This window comes from Camarhynchus parvulus, chromosome 8 (genome assembly GCF_901933205.1).
Source record: "Camarhynchus parvulus chromosome 8, STF_HiC, whole genome shotgun sequence".
NCBI lineage: Eukaryota > Metazoa > Chordata > Aves > Passeriformes > Thraupidae > Camarhynchus > Camarhynchus parvulus.
The window spans coordinates 5099933-5116163 of NC_044578.1; the positions used below are offsets into that span (position 1 = coordinate 5099933).

The 16231-nt window shown below is 42.6% G+C and overlaps 1 protein-coding gene across 5 annotated transcripts in view; it reads left to right on the forward strand.

The window, feature by feature from the left end:
- GLIS1 (GLIS family zinc finger 1) overlaps positions 1–16231 on the forward strand; it is a 178551-nt gene that overhangs the window by 134511 nt on the left and 27809 nt on the right. For 4 of the 5 annotated variants that reach the window (XM_030953190.1, XM_030953192.1, XM_030953189.1 and 1 more), the window contains exons 5-6: positions 10777–10938; positions 14014–14124. In XM_030953190.1, the coding sequence (XP_030809050.1) occupies positions 10777–10938; positions 14014–14124 (273 nt within the window). The remainder of the gene's footprint in view (positions 1–10776; positions 10939–14013; positions 14125–16231) is intronic. The other variant, XM_030953191.1, reaches the window with a different exon arrangement.

The window sequence follows — 16231 nt, forward strand, 5'->3', positions numbered from 1 at the left end:
TCGTCATGGGTGTGAGGCAGCTCCTCTGAGCTGCTCTCGTGGATGGGGAGCTGCTCTGAACCTTGGAACAAAGTCCAGGGAAGGTTTTTATTCTTTCATTTTAAAGCTGACCCAGGGTGTGTAGTTTGTGGTAAGATGGGATGCTCCTGCAGTGGTCACACAAAATGTAATATAACAGATTCATCAGATATCAAAACCTACTCTTTGTTACTTTTAAAAATAATTTCCTTCATGTAATCAATCCCTTTTCCTCCTTGGCTTTTACACTGCAACCTATGCCATGGGATATAAATTTCATGAGGTCCCATCATTTGTGAGGCAGGTTTTTCCCACCTGAAATAATGTTCATCTGTATTAATTTACATCTTCTTTTTGCATTTCTTTTTGAATCTTAGCATTTAATTTTCAGAACTAACCTTGCTGTTATTCTACAATTGTATTAGTTTATTATACTGAATTGTTGACACAGCTGGTAGGGAGCTAAGTGCTGTGGTTTCACACAATAAAATTTCAGACAATATGTGTAGTACTTCTTTTTCATACATATCATTTGAAAGCCATATGATTCACCAATATGTGTTATTGTTATCCACCCATGTGGGACACAATCTATTTTAAATTAGTGAAGTGACTTGCTAAACTCCCTGTAAACAATAAGACTGTGGGAAAACATTAAGTGCTATTCAGAAAAGAACATTGCTATACAGTCTTTTATCCAGAGGATCCCACAGTGCTGTAGAGAATGGAAGGACCTGGCACTGCTCTTCAGCAGAGCTCATCTTCTCAACAGGCTTTGGAGGCAGCTCCAGCACTTGAAACTGGAGCAGGGCTTGGTGGAGGGTGTCAGTGCCACCAGTGCAGTGGGTGTGGAAAATCACCCTGAGTGAAGATAGCAATAGGGTGTTCATTAGCAAAATCTGGATTTAACATCTGCTTTGGAGAGAAAACTGACTTCCTTTAAAGCAGGTTGAGGTCTTGAAGCCATTTTCCTAGGAATAAGTCTCTCAGATTTTCTTTCATGTAACAAACATGGCCAAGCAAGACAAAATGCAAACACTGCCAGACTAGGCAGTGACTTGGGGGTAAAGTGAGGATGAGTTCTTATTTGTAGGGGAGAAAGAGCAGGTTCTCTCAGATTTATCCTTCTCCATGTGTTACCCTGAGCTCTGTGGGATTCTGCTGTAGTGTGATGAGCAGGTCCATGGGTGAAGGAGAGAGCTGTGTTTCTTGGAGTTGCTTTTTTAAAAAATAATAATGTTCTAAAGACAAATGCTTCAGGATTCCAGTGCTTTAATGTTTTAGAGACAAAAAATGGTTTTTTGAAAACAAATGATAAAAAAGTACAAGCGTTTTTGCCCGAGAGCTCCACAGTCATGGCACAAGGGAGAGCAGAATGAGGTGACCAACCCTGCAGTGAGAACAAGCTCCCACCCCATCACATCACTCAGCTTCCCAGTGGTTCACCAGCCCCTCTTACAGGGCTCTTTGGCAGAGCTCGGCTTTACACATGTGAGGGAGTGTCAGCTACAGTCATTTGAGCAGATCCCTTGCCTGCCTTGGATTACAGGTCTTCCCTTATGGACAATCAGATTGGCCCAGCATGGCACAGAGAGACCAGGAACCCCTCTGAGCACTGAGAGTCCCACTGGCTTTTCTGCTCCACTGCCGAGAACAACCTTGGGGAAAATTGTGTGTTGTCCTCATTGCTTTGTGCAGATTAACCCAGTGCTGGCAAGTTCATGCAGTTTGTCAATTTGCAGGGAAACTTTACTCTTCTGAGCTGAATTTCAAGCTGAAATAACAGTTTGAGATAAAAGCTCCATTATGCACTTGTAGAAATGAGCACGGGCAGAGTATGGGAAGGACAGTAGGTTTTAAGATTTAAAAAAATCCACCCTAACTAAAATGGAAGAAAACCCCAGCAATAAAACTCTGGACTTTTTGAAACATTTAGTGAAAAAAATGAACAAGCTGTGTTGAACCACGTACAGAAAGTTGGATTTGCAACAAAAAACCTACATAGATGGGCAAAGAGTTACCTTGCTGCTATTTTTCATCTTTCCTAAGAGAATTTGGTTGTGCTGGAGTAGTTCAGTCAGCTGTAGCCAGCAATTTCCCACTGTAGATCAGATTTCATCCACAGGATCCTCCTCTGTTTGATCTGCCAAGGGCAGGAGCCACTTTGTAAGCTGTGATGACATGTGACAAGCGATGACTGTAAAACATATTTATTTATTGGTCTTGACAAAGGTAGGAGCTGGGTTTTCCAGAATTATAAAAAAGCAGGAGTCCAGGGGGAATGAGTGGGAAGTTAGGATGGACACTCACTGTTGGCAGATGACACAGTGTTTGTGACACACAGGTTTGTCACAGGCTGGGCTCAGATCTTCCTGGGACTGGAGGCAGACACAGCACAGACCTAACCCAGGCTGCTCTGTCTGTGGTACACTGGAAACTCATCCTGTTCCTAGACACACTCTTGGCATGTTACAAAGGCAGACTGGACTATGTGAGGATCTTTTTGTTCCTTTACTGGTTCATTAAAAAGAAAGGAAAATATGAAATAAAGCGGGAAGCTTTTCATTTTGGTTTTTTCCATGTGTTTGTTAGGGAATACATTGAGGGTATTTCAATAGTGTCTGATGCCAGTATAACAGCTTAAGACTGTTTGCTTAATTCCTGAATGTGCGCATTGTTTTTAGCAAACATTCTTAATTTATGTTTGTCCTGCCTCTCTTCCAATCTCCCATTGGATTCAGAATGTAAACCAGCACAGGCAGCTTCTCTGCTGTGCTCTTTGCAGATGTGTGTCCCAGACCAGAGGTGAGAAGTGCCCTGTGCTGGGCACAGAAGGGTTGCTGAGCTTCCCCAGCGTGCTGAATGTCCTGCGCTGAAAGAGAGCGCTCAACACATCACAGGAACAGCTTACAGAAGCAGGGTGTGTAATTTTTAATAACTGGGATAAAAACCCTCAGTGACATCTTTAAAATATAAATGCCTTTTCTTGCTTCTTTTATTTCTTTGCCCCCCTTATTTTGCCTTTTCATCTCTTCTCCTTTCAATTCCATTAAGCTTCATTGTACAATAATGTATCGCAGTGGACTTTTTTCAATTATGTTTTTGATTTTTTCCTCCTTGTTACTATAAAACTCCAGATGTTTTGAGACTTCATGGTTCTCTGGATTATTTTTTCCTTTATTTTAATCTTCTTTTGTAACATGCCACACATGTGGTATTTTGGCCTTTTAAGATGCTAGGCTATGCTAATCAGCCATAAGTTTTGGGGTAGGATTTTTTTTCTTTTTATAATTACTTTTCCCCCTTCTTTTTGCTGTCGTCTCTTTAATTATTTTCTTTTTTTCTGTTTTCTTTTTTGTTACCCCAACTGGTTAGTCCACATCAATCGTAATGGATTCTCCCTTTGCTCTGAGGCTGCATTCTTTATGTTAAGCAAATTAATTCTTCACTCCAAACTTCCAAACCCTCATACCTGTAAGGGGATTATGAGCACCTTTCTCACCATGCTTGTCAGGACAGAACTGTTTGCACTGCAATTGGCCCCTCCAGGCCAAGAGCACAGACTGTTCTTTGAAGATTGAGATGGGTGCAGATAGATTCTACTTTAGATGCAAGCTGGAATGGAAATGTTTCCTTGGAAATTAAGACAATGAATTACTGATCCAGAGAAACAAGTTTTTGAAGTACATGTAGGAAATGATACTTTTTATTAAAAAAATCAAAAAGTACTGGAGGGAAGCATTTTAATTTATTTGTGGTTCTTTGCTGGCATGGATGGAGAGGGATTTTAATTTATTTTGTTCAATCTTAATTTTGTCCCCAGAACAAGCAGATCTGGCTTCAGATATTAGAACAGCAAATCTTGGGTTGTGTGCTGTCCTTTAATTTCAAATAGCTTATAAGCTATTCAAAAAATCCCAAATAAAGAATAGTTTACCAATTACATCTGAGGAAGTAAAGGGGCTGACATGGGGTGTCTTCTTTGCTTATTACATGACCCTATGAATTTTGCATTTTGTTCTTTAAAATGTTGCCTCATGTAATGTTATTTTTGCCTGCAAGCCATAATACTGCATTCAGTCCAACAGTAATGAGGTTTCAGAAAATTGTTTGCTTTCCAAATGACATATTTAGCAAAACCTTATGGCAAAATCTGTGGCTGTCAAGCTGCTGATAGTAAAAAATTCCCAACTTTCCTGGTTCATTCTCATATGTTGTAGCAAACAAATGCAACAACCCTTGTTTTGACAAATGTTTATACTTCTTCTTGATTAAAGAAGAATTACTAAAAAGAGTTTTAATACTAGAATTCAGGTCTTGTGAAAAGGATAGGATGCTCTGATAGTTTCCCAGATATTTTGGGTTTGCTGGAAAATTTCTGGAAAACTCTACTTGACGACTGAGGTGGGTGACCTGCTGGCACTAGAAGAAATCAATGTGTGAATATTCCAGTGCTGGAAGGAACATTTACCCTGTGCAGGGGATGCTGGCAGGCAGGTGGGGTGTGTTTGTGTGGGAATCACCTCATGGGCAGAGCCAGACCTGGTCACTCTCGAAACCGCGTGACTTAAAGGAGTCCTTCGTGGGCCAGGTCTGCATTCCTCATGGATCCATCACTCCTGCTGCTGCCCAAGGGGGCTCAGGGGCTTAGAAATTCATAAAATTGAAATAAAAGGGACAGCCCAAAGTCTTGTTTAAGTCAGAGATGTTCAGACACCTCCTCCAGGAATTCTCAGTGTATTCATATTTCCCAGTTTCGTGGTAATTAGGAAATACCCAATCTGTCTAACAGCATAAAGAAAAATGAGCTATTTATTGGTGGACAGTGTGTGGATGTCAAATGGTTGGCCACAACTACCCTGAAGACCAACAATGTGGAGGATGTATTGCATTTATACTGTGGCTCACTCTTCTTCCTGTTCTGAACCTTTTAAGCTTTTCTTGTCTTACACACCCGCAGCTGTACAACATTCTGGCTAAAGCCCTAAATGCTTTTTTTAAAGACAAATAACTAAAAGCATGAGCATTTTTGCCCAGGACTGAAACGAAATAGCATGTAGTGTCACTTTGTAAAGATAAACTGTTCAGGCTTCAGAAATAAAACCAAACCTGGAAATTGGCAGTTCCTTTTATGTTACAGTTACCTTCCACTGTATTATAATCACAAAGGGAAAAAACCCAGCTTCAACAATTTAAATCTGTACGTTTGAATCTGGCTAAATAAATTGGGATTCTTTAGGATGTTAAAGTCTCTTTCCTATGGGTGACTTGCTAGGTACTCAGATAGTTCTGTTGAGTTTAATAAAACTCCTTGCATGAGCCATGTTGCTCATGCACGACTATTTGCAGGATCAGGGCTTTACATTGTAGCTACAACAGCGAATTAAACATTAATCTAATCAGGAATTAGCTGGGAAAAACAAAGCACCAAAACAGATACTTTGATTGTGGTGTGGGGTGGAGCAACTCAAGTGTTTTAAGTTCCTGAGGTTCATAACAGTTCGGAGCCCTGTGTGCTTCCAGCCACGGCCCCAACATTGGCCTCAGTGTGCTGTTAAACATTGATGCTATTTAAAGAGTGGTGTGGCTGTTTCCTCCCCTCCAGAAGGGATACGCAGCCTCACAGGATCCTTTTTCTCCTAGCGTGTTTTTCAGTAAAATTTTCCCAATTCTGTAATCAGTTGGGAAGAAAGAACATTTCACAATGTTCGTAAGGCTCGTGGATGTTTTGACCAGACATCAGATTTCCTATTGATAGCATTAAATGCTTTGGAATGAAATGTTTTGGGTTTTCCATCTGTAGGCTGTCTGAGATGTCAGCAGCCAATATGACCTGCTCTTTCCCTTTTAGGTCTATAAATAAAAGGCAGCTTGTTTAACTGATCTTGCAGCAGAGAGCAGAGGTGTATATTAATGAGCTTGCTCTAATGGCACACTGGACCTATTTAGCACTACGACTGTGAAGGCTTCTCTTTTTCAGTCATAACTCATTTCCTAAGAAAATGTCAGTTATTGCTTCACCCTATGGTCTGAGCTGGTTAGTTTATAGTTTATTTCTTCTGATCTGTGCCACTGACAGATATGCTAGACATGACCGTGATTAAATACGCTCATGAAAATGGTAAACATTTGATAATATAAACCCTCTTGGGAACATGCTGTTATTTCTGCGTGGCAGCATTCTCAGGTGCATTCAAAGTATAATCTGGAAGCAAAGAAAAAACATTTTAAGCAATTACAGTTATTAGATTAAACTGCTTTGTTGGGAAAATTGTGATGTGTTTAGATCACTGTGAGATAATTCTGTGTTTTTATAAATATGGCTTTTGAATGTGTGATATTGCAACAGCGACACTGCAGTGGGATTTTAGTGTGAAATAAAGATAACATATGTATTTCCATATGGTAACAGACTAGTTCAGACACATAAATTTCTACAAGGTATTTTTTCCTGGTAGAAGCCCTGTTCTGAAAGCAGCAGTAGTTATAAAACCCAATAACTGCATTGTGTTCTTCCTGTAATCATGTGGCATTGTTTTGTGTCTGTGCTTGGGTGTGTGCAGCATTAACGATCTCACAGCAAAGACAAAAGTAGTAATTGCAATATAATTATTATTTTTATTGATGAAACTTGTTTAAGAGTTCTGTTGACATTTACAGACTTTGAGGATCGTGCAGCATTTGTTACACTTATCCCAGGCATCAAACGTCCACAAAATGTTTAGGATTGTAGGATTAAGCAGTGGCAGATTGGGGCCAGATGTCTGGGAGATCCCATAAGTGGCCTTCTCAGTTGGTAAAATAGCTCTTTCCATCCTGAAGCCCTTTCAAAACTGAACATTTGTCCTTTGTAGTCGAAGCTGAGACACTTGTGGGATGGCTGGATCTTCCTGGAGGGTATTTAAGAGGGAGAATGATCCCCCATTTTTCCTAGAGTAGTTTTATATAGTGTAAATGTAAATACACTCCAAGTAGTAAGAGTAGGTGGAAGGGTTAAAAGAATTGGTGAGGAGCAGTTAAACCCAAGCACTACCTTACAAAGTTGTCTTAACAACAGCAGCCCAGTTGAAGTTGTCACACCACTTAAGGGAAGCTGTTTCCATATGAACTTCAGTAGGGACAGACTGTGAGAGATAAACAGTCAGCAGATCAGAAATCAGAGAGCTGGAAAAGGAGTCCTTCAAAGTGCAGCTCTTCCTGCAGCTCTCAGTGGATTCTCAGCCCACCCTGCTCAGCTCTTTGCACCAGCTCCATCCCTCCCTTCCTTTGAGACCTTTCATCTTCAGCTTCCTCTCTTCTCATCACTTGTGGCAAGGTTCTTGTCTCCATTGCTTTCCTCCTGAATGGAATTCTTGTTTCACCAACAGCCTTTGCCAAATTGAAAATCTGAGTACTGCAGTCACATCATTCTCTTTGCTGGTGTATTTTTCCACCTGACATGTTTATCCTGAGTTTATCACTGCATTGGGACCATCCCACTGTCTGTTACCCAGTTTAATAGAGCTGGATAATACAAATAATGTGAATTAGAAAATAATAACATAAATAAGAAAAGCTCTGAATGTCCAAGCCTATGTGGTGATGGAGGAACCTTACTGCTGAAGGCATTGGACAAACTTAGCAGGAGAAGGCGGCTGAGCACAGAAGAAGGGTCTGTAAATAAGCCCATATTTGTTTGAGTGTTGCTGCTTTCACTGCAGCTCTGAGCATTTCTGGTAGGGCCTGCTCCTTCTCTCCCTGAGGTGTCGATCCAGCAAACTCTTAAACATATGTGCTTTCATGTGTTTTAAATTAAGCTTGTGTTTAGATGTTTGAGGACATTTGCTGTTGGAATTTTTGCTACTGACATCAATGAGAGTGGAGCTGGACCTTTTGTGAGTTTGGATTATTCTGCATACCTTGCTGCTTTGCATTTGTCTCTAGGAATGGAACTGAAGACTGGTAATCCATTAGAAAAACATTCTGAGGGTCAAGATCCTTCTCTCTAAATTGGAGAGAGATGGATTTGATGGCTGGAGTGCTCAGGGAAGGAGGAATGATGGTGACATCCAGGGTGGTGAGAGACTCAGTGTTCAGATGGGACGTGGGTGACAGGTGGTGTCCCTTGGGGTCTGTAGTGGGACCAAGTGCAGTCTCAGCAATTTGTGAGTGACACCAAGCTGAGTGGTGCAGTTGACACTCCTGAAGGATGGGATGGCATCCAGAGGGACATGGACAAGCTCCAGAAGTGGCCCATGGGGTTTCAACAAGGTCAGGGTCCTGCAGCCGGTTCAGGGCAACCCCTGGTATCAACACAGGCTGGGGGATAAAGGAACACAAAAGTGCTCCAAGGGATGGAACATCTCCTCTGAGAAGAAGGGCTGAGAGAGCTGGGCTTGTTCAGCCTGGAGAAGGCCCCAGGGACACTTAGAGCAGCCTCTCAGTGCTTGAAGGGAACCTGGAAGAGAGATGAAAGGGGTAATACTTCAAAGGGATGCCACACTGTGGGCACACTAATCAAAGGAGGTTGGAAAGGAGGAAGATTGGGAACAAAAAGGAAAAAAGTGATCTTTAGGACCTCAGAACATTCACTCAGCTTTATGGAATGTCCTATGAGAAGTATGAATTTGCTGAACTCTGCTCTATTTTTCATAGACTTCAGCATTTTTGCACAATTCAAATTGCTCCATCCTGAATCTTAGTCAGATTTTTAGTGATGATTGTGAAGAAAGTTTGTTTCTTTTGAAGCCTTGGTAGCTTTGGTCACTTCCAAACCCCCCTGCCTCCTTGCACCAGCTCAAGTGTTCAGAGGTCGTGGCCAAACAAAGCTTCTGAACTCATAAACTGCATGTCTGCAGGTGATTTTGTGGATCTGACACAATGGCTGTGATGGGAAAAGATGGAAAATATATACACATCAGATAGTTGTCTGTACACATACCCAGTATGCCAGTCAGACAGGTTACTGCTCAGGGCACTGAAATATTTATGGCAGTAAGGGCCACATTGATCCTTTGGTGTGTGAGGGGCTGGGACAGGCAGAGAAGTGCCAGAAACCCCTCTGCCTGTAGTGTGCAGAGCTGATCTGCATCCAGTGCCAGGACATGGCCTGCAGTGTGAAGTGCTGGCTCCAGAACCACTGTGGTTGCTGTGCTGAGGTGTTTACAAAACACCCTGGGATGAGCAGGATGTGCTTTTCTCCTTCCCCTTAGGCAGGCCCTGGGAGATCAGGAGCCTCCCGGCTGTAGCACCTTCAGTGCTCCTCCATCTGCAGCTGCTCTCCCTTCCCATCTCTCCAGTTTGCATACCCTGAAGCGTATGTGACAAGCAAGATTGAGAGGGTGGTGATTTCTGTGATGACATCTGAGGAGCCACAGGTTCCTGGAAAGCTGCTGAACAAAATCTTTACTCAGCATGAGGAAGTGACAAAGCATTTGCTGATTTTGTGAGAGTCAGGATTTCAGTGTTTATGAGCAAGAATCATAGAAAAAGCTATGGCTTCTAGAAACAGTGATTGGAACAGCTTGCCCAGAGAAGCTGTGGCTGCCCCATCCCTGGGAATTGCTCAAGGCCAGGTTGGACAGGGCTTGGAGCAACCTGGGATATTGGAAGGTGTCCCTTGCCCATGGCAGGGCTTGGAACTAAGTGACCCTTAAGGTTCCTTCCAACCCAAACCATTGTATGAAGATACACCTACTATATTTCAGAATTGCTCTTAGTGTTGACAGGAAGGTGGATTGGGTTGTGTTTCTCAAATACATTCCTTGAGATCACAGATCCTTGAGGAATCGGGGTTTTATCTATGTGGAGGCATAAGAAGATGTGCCATGAAACAGCAATATGTGCAGAGTGGGCAAAGAATATGCATTCCATCACTTTAGTGTTTGTATGCAAATATTTGAACATGTGCAAGTATCTGAGTGCATTCTGTGGGTGTGCAGGTGCACAAATGTGCACACCACGAGTATTTGTGCTCGCCTGGGAGAGTTCCCATCCTGCAGACAGTGCCTCCACTGCCTGTTGTCTGTAACACTGAAACTTTGCACTGAGCAACACAAAACACCCTTCCCTTGGCCTAGTAGCTGGCAATTTTACTTACATATTTATTCAGATTTAATTTGAAACAGTGACTTCTGTTGTGAAGGCTATGCAGTGTTTTATTGCTGAGCTCCCTAATGAAACGGGTGCTTAAGAAGTCAGAGTTGCTCAGGTTACTGGTTGTATAAATGCTGAGAACAGCTCTGAATGATACAGCTACTAAAGAAAAGGGTGCAGAATAACAGCAGAGTTCCTTTGGATTGATCTTCAAATGGATCAGGTCTTCCTGTAATAGTCCGTGCTCATCTGCTCCAGTGTATAATATTTCAGACACCTGAAACCAGGTTCTAACCCACCAGCTTCTCTTACTCTCTGCCTGTAGCAGCTAATTGTTATTGCCCACAGTGGCTCCTGTGCCAGTTTACATCTCAGAGGACTCCTCAGAACACTTGTTCTTTCTTTAAATTTTCTGCTCTGACACCATGTCTTTAAGTGTTCAGCTCAGACAGAATGTGTGAGATATTTATAACCCTTGTATTATTACTGAGCTGCACACCATGTCTTCGGTGACAGATTAAATGAACAGCACAACATGTTGTGGTTCATCCATAAATTTCAACAGATGTTTGAATGTTGGTTGATTTATTGCACGTCCAACTTGGTTCTTACACTGTTCTCATTGTGGCTGCACATGGTTTATTTAATAGAACCTTACAATGATTTTTTTATGACATTTTTCAGTTTGAAGGGTGCAACAAGGCATTTTCTAGGCTCGAGAACCTCAAGATTCACCTCCGGAGTCACACTGGGGAGAAGCCATACCTGTGCCAGCACCCTGGCTGCCAGAAAGCTTTCAGCAACTCCAGTGACCGGGCAAAGCACCAGAGGACACACCTGGACACCGTAAGCACCATTCCGTACTGGGAGCTGCCCCGAGTGTTCCAGTGCTCCTGGCACACGATCGGTGCTGCTGCTGCAGGGGGCTTGGCCTTTTCACTAGGAGAGTCTTAGAGCACTCAGCTAGGAGCAAGTGGATTTGGTTTTGAACTGTTTGTGCTCTGAGAAATGAGAAAGTCTTGATCACAGAGAGGCAATTATGTTGTGTTACTCGTGCTGAGGAGTGATTACGCAGGAGGGAGTTACTCAGCAAACTCTGCCATTGTTCCTGTTCCAGTAAGAGGAGGCAGTAGCTCAGTAAGGTGTAGCTGAGTCACTGCTGCTGCACCAAATGTGTGTCATTGTCTCACTTCCTGTCCCCTTCAGTGAGTGCTCTGAGTGAATGCAAAAGCTCTTCAGACCTCTCAGTGGAAGGTAAATGCACCTCAGTTTTTGGACAGTAATTTTGTAAAAAGTGAAAATAAATCTGTCTCATAACTCTATGGTTAAGTACCCTCCATGAGATTAACTGTGAGAAACACGTTCATTTATTCTCTGCAGTTGGTAGGTTTGGCTTGACTCTGCAGCTTCTCCCTTGTCTCACAGAGAGGACAGGAGCCTGTCAAGTGGTTTGGGCTCTACTGAAATGAAATCACCAGATTAGGGGGAAAAAAAGCAATGACACAGCTCTGCAGACCAGTCATGTCCTCAGCATAAAGCTTGTAAAGAATAACAGGCAGAGTTGTTCCTTTGTCTTTTTCAAAGAAGTGAATACATGGTTTAGTTTGGCCAAGTGTTTATGGGGCAGAACTTTTGAGTTTAATTGATATTTACTTTTTAAGCAGTTACACATTTCAGACAGTGCAGCATTAAGGAATGTCTAATGTACATTATGCCTTGCAAAAACAAACAAGTAAGAGAAGCAAGTCAGTCACATTTTCCAAACCAAAGCACACTTAAAATAACAATGTTTTATTTATTTGAAAGTCAACCTGAGATATTTGAATTTGTGATTTGTATCGCTTTTGAAAGTGGATATACTAAATTGCATGTAGTTTTTTAATTTAATTGCCTGAATCTAGTAGATATATTTTTTATTAGCCAAACTCACAAATTGAATGCCATCTATTAGTTTTAAGAGAGAACTGACATGGTTATTAAAATGAGCACAAATTCTTTGTGTGTGTTGTCTGTGCAATATTGAAGACAAATGTCTTAACTTTCTATTTTCTTCTCTTCTCCCTTTATCTCTGTCTTTATTATCTGAAATGCTCATAAATCAGGAAAAAGGTACAGTAATAATTTTCTAATAACTTTCTTAAATATCTAAAAACATCCTCCACGCTATTCCACTGCAGGTTCTCTAAAACTGTTTCTGTAGTCCTGCACACAGTAACTGAGTTCCACTTACCTGATTTAATTGAAGCCCTGTGGTTTAAGCTCAGTGAATTGTGTGCTTATGTGAACATGAAAAATAGCAGAGCTACAGGATGGTGCTGCTGCACCAAACAACTGCTTGGAATGTCAGAGCAAACAGCCATGAACCTTTGTAAGGGTGATCACATTCTCCTCTAGTTTCCCTATGACTGAGTTGAATGATTTTATCACTAATTTGAATGACATCAGTGATTTGAAAAATACTCTGCTAGTTTTTCTGCCAAGGGATTTGTTAAAGTTTTCCATAGCTTTTCCTCAGGTGTCAGTTCTCTGTGTTCCAGACACTCTCAATAAATCTCCTTTGCCCTGTAACTTTCTGGGTAGGTGCTGTGTTAGCCTGTAAGGTCATGAATTGGTGAATGATTCTATTATTCCTTCAGAAATTTCCTGCTGGCTGGACAGAGCAGCAATACTTATCCTCTGGAGGTACTTACAAAGAAAGGGGGTTTATATAGGCTGCTTTTTCCTTACTGAGTGCATTTGGAATTGGTTTTAAAGCTTCTCAATGCAGGTCACTCCACCATTTATCTTCTCCAAAGGAGAATCTGTAAATCATTTCACTTACTGGTGTATGCTGGTTTGATGGAATCCCCACTAAATCATCTGGAAGTATTTCCTTCTCCTAGGCAGGAGCAGAACAAAGGGAACCTGTCTGTCCTTGTGGTAAAAAGGGCACATCAGCACTCCTCCAGGAGCAGAGCAACTGGGTTTGCAGGACCTCACAGTCACTTCTCCCAAAACTGGTGGGATTTTTTCCCTTCTGTGCATCCTCCTTCTGAAATCAGGGGGATTAAAGAATGTGACATCAAGGTCATGGCAAACCAGTTTTCTACCTTTGAGAAGACACCAAAAAGATTTGCTAGTCCTAGTGAGAAGGCTGAGGTAATGTTGATAGATGAGGCAAGAAAACAGAGAACAAAAGAATGTTCCATTCAACTTGAAAGCTTTGTGAGCTGTGCCATGCAGCACTGTTTTGCTGGCATTTAAGACAATGGTCACTTAATAAAAAATGCCTTTGCTCATTTTGGCAGTTGCACCTTCATTTGGAGTTTGTTCTGTAACCCAGAGATAGTGTTCCATTTGTTAGCAATAGGCATAGCCACAAGAAGAATTTGGTGAGGATTTCAGTCACTGGGAAGGTCCCCTCTGAGCCTCCTTTTCTGCACGCTTAGCCCCCCCCAGCTCCCTCAGCCACTCCTTGTTCTCCAGATTGTTCCCCAACTCCATTGCCCTTCTCTGGACCTGCTCCAGCCCCTCAATGCTTTTCCTGTCATGAGAACTCAGAACCAGAATGTCTGTCTTTATATTGGGTGATGCCATGATAATTTTGTTTGCTGTAAAGGCGAGGGAATAAAGAAATGCTCTCAAGTCCCATTCAGTTCTACCTCAATAGCATTTAGCTCAGCCCAATGAACCATATCCAGTGTGCCAGTGCAGAATCGCTTCTGTTTGCATCGTGCCTGGTTGGTGAGCTCAGAGGAGACAGAGCAAACATGGGCCCAGCAGAGAGAGGGAACAGCTCAGGTTCAGCTGAGTGTGTTCAGCTCAGGTTCACACTGTGTGTGCTCCCTGTGCTGGCTGGGGCGGGCACAGGGGTGTGACATGTGTCCCACAGTGTGTGTGCCCGTCCTGGGGTGTGACACGTGTCCCTTTGCTCCTCCCCAGAAGCCCTACGCCTGCCAGATTCCCGGCTGCTCCAAGCGCTACACCGACCCCAGCTCCCTGCGCAAGCATGTCAAGGCGCACTCGGCCAAAGAGCAGCAGGTGCGTAAGAAGGTAAGAGCAGGCAAGAGAAGGCAAGCCCAGAGCTCCTCAATGCAGTCATTTTTCATTTACCTCTAATTCATGTCTTTTCAGATCGGTTTTTCAGCAATATCACAGAAGAAAACTTAAATGGAGCTGATTTTCCTGGTTTTAATCGCTGTTGTTAAGCAAACCGCCTTATATATGTGCACTTTCAAAGGCTGCCACCCAAAGTTCAGTTTGCCACACACTTTCTGTCCAAGCATTTATTTTCCTGTTCATCTTTTACACACATGCCCAAACTGTGCTGTCATTCACATAAAATGTCCATGCACTGAGTCTCTGCAATCAGCACTAACTGATGGTATTTACTGAAGTACATGTTGGCAAATCATCTAAAACACAAATGAAACTAAGCCAGGGTACAGTGGAAATGTAGGAAAGAGGACTTGGAATAGAAGAGGTGTCCTTGTGTCAGCCATGCCCCCTTCCCTCCTGCTGCTCCTCTTGTAGAGTTTTCAGCAGTTTGAACGTAGAGTCCCCTTTCCCAGGACAGCTGTGTGTCCCCAAATTCTCCCTGTAACCCTTCTCCCTGCCAGATGTGTGCAGTGTGAGTAGCAATTCCCAGCACATCAGTGACCAGAGCTCTGCACGCTGTGTCAAATACTCAGGGATCACTCATTGCATGGTGAGCTTTGTGCCTGGGAGACACACAGCCCCAGCGCCATTCAGGTGTCCATGGAATCAAGTCTGTGCACATACCAGCTCCACTCAAAAGTTTTATCTAGCCTGGCCACTGCCTAGTTTACCATCCCAGTTTTGTATTACCAGGCCTTGTGGTTTCCCTACAGCTCTCAGCTTTAGAAGGTTCCCCAGGATGTGCTCTGCACGTGTGTCCAACAGGTCACAAAATTCCCAACACTTCCCTAGATTAACCTTTAGCTTGTAATGAGAGTAGGAGTCAGAGTGCCATGGCAGTAATTGATTAATTCTATGTAGTTAATTCTGTGTAATGAGAGTAAGAGTCTGAAGGCCATAGCAGTAATTGGCCACAAAAAGAGGGTGACCGTGCCACCAAAGTCTTCTACAATTGCAAAATCTTTGCAACAGGAAGGTTTCTTACATGAAATTCTCAGCAGATTGTGGAAAGCAACTGTGCTCCCTATTCCAAAGAAGAGAACTTCCCCATTTTTCCTTCCGGTGGTTTCTGGCATACTTCAGAGAAACGAGGGAATTACTTCCTAACACCAAACCTGGGTGTCATTTGTTCATCTCTGTGTGCTGAGCTGAATGCATTAACATGTCACCGTCCTTACATCTAGGGACAGTCCCCAGTGTTACACCTTGGCACCTCCTGAGGCCTCGTTCCATTTCTGCAGAGCAAGGTGGGAAAAAACCCCAGATCCAGACTTTGTGTGGGAGGGCACAAAGTACTTCCTGCACCAGCAGCCCGAGGCCTGAAGCACAGAATCCATCCAGGACAAATTTGTTAACAGCAGCTGCAAACTCAGGCTGCTTGGATGCACTAAGACATCAATATCCAGGGTTTCATATCACTTAATCTCCTGCCTTGAGGAATTTTCCTTTGTGCGTGTACACAGCCTCATATAGACTTATCAAATCTATCTTACAATAATGTGAGTAACTTGCCTCCCACACCTTATTTGGTAGACCAGTCTAAATCTGCACTCCTCCAGTGGTTTGAAATCATCTTCAGATTTCCTGTCTCATTTATCCATGATAACTTTATAAATACTTGATCCTGTGACTTTTTTTCCTCGAATGAAAAGGCACCTGAAAAAGCAGCAGATTTTTGTGGTTTGTGTTTTGGTCAGGCTCTCTTAAAAAGGATCAAAGCAAACCTGGCTGATAAAGAAACAAGAACCCCCCCCCCCAAGTATTTCACTTAAATATATTTAAAAACCCCAACACCTTTCACAACTAAGTAAATCCCAGTGTTACTGAACAGCCTACTTTGGATTTCAGATGTAGGAAAAAAGGGAAAAGACTGTTTATACTCACTTGCTCGTTTTTGGTTATAACTCAGGAAAGGCAGTTGTCTGTTGGTATCAACTTCCCAAGAGTTCTGAGTGGAAATGACCTAGCCAAGAAAGAAAAATTAACAAGCTGTTCTGCCAAC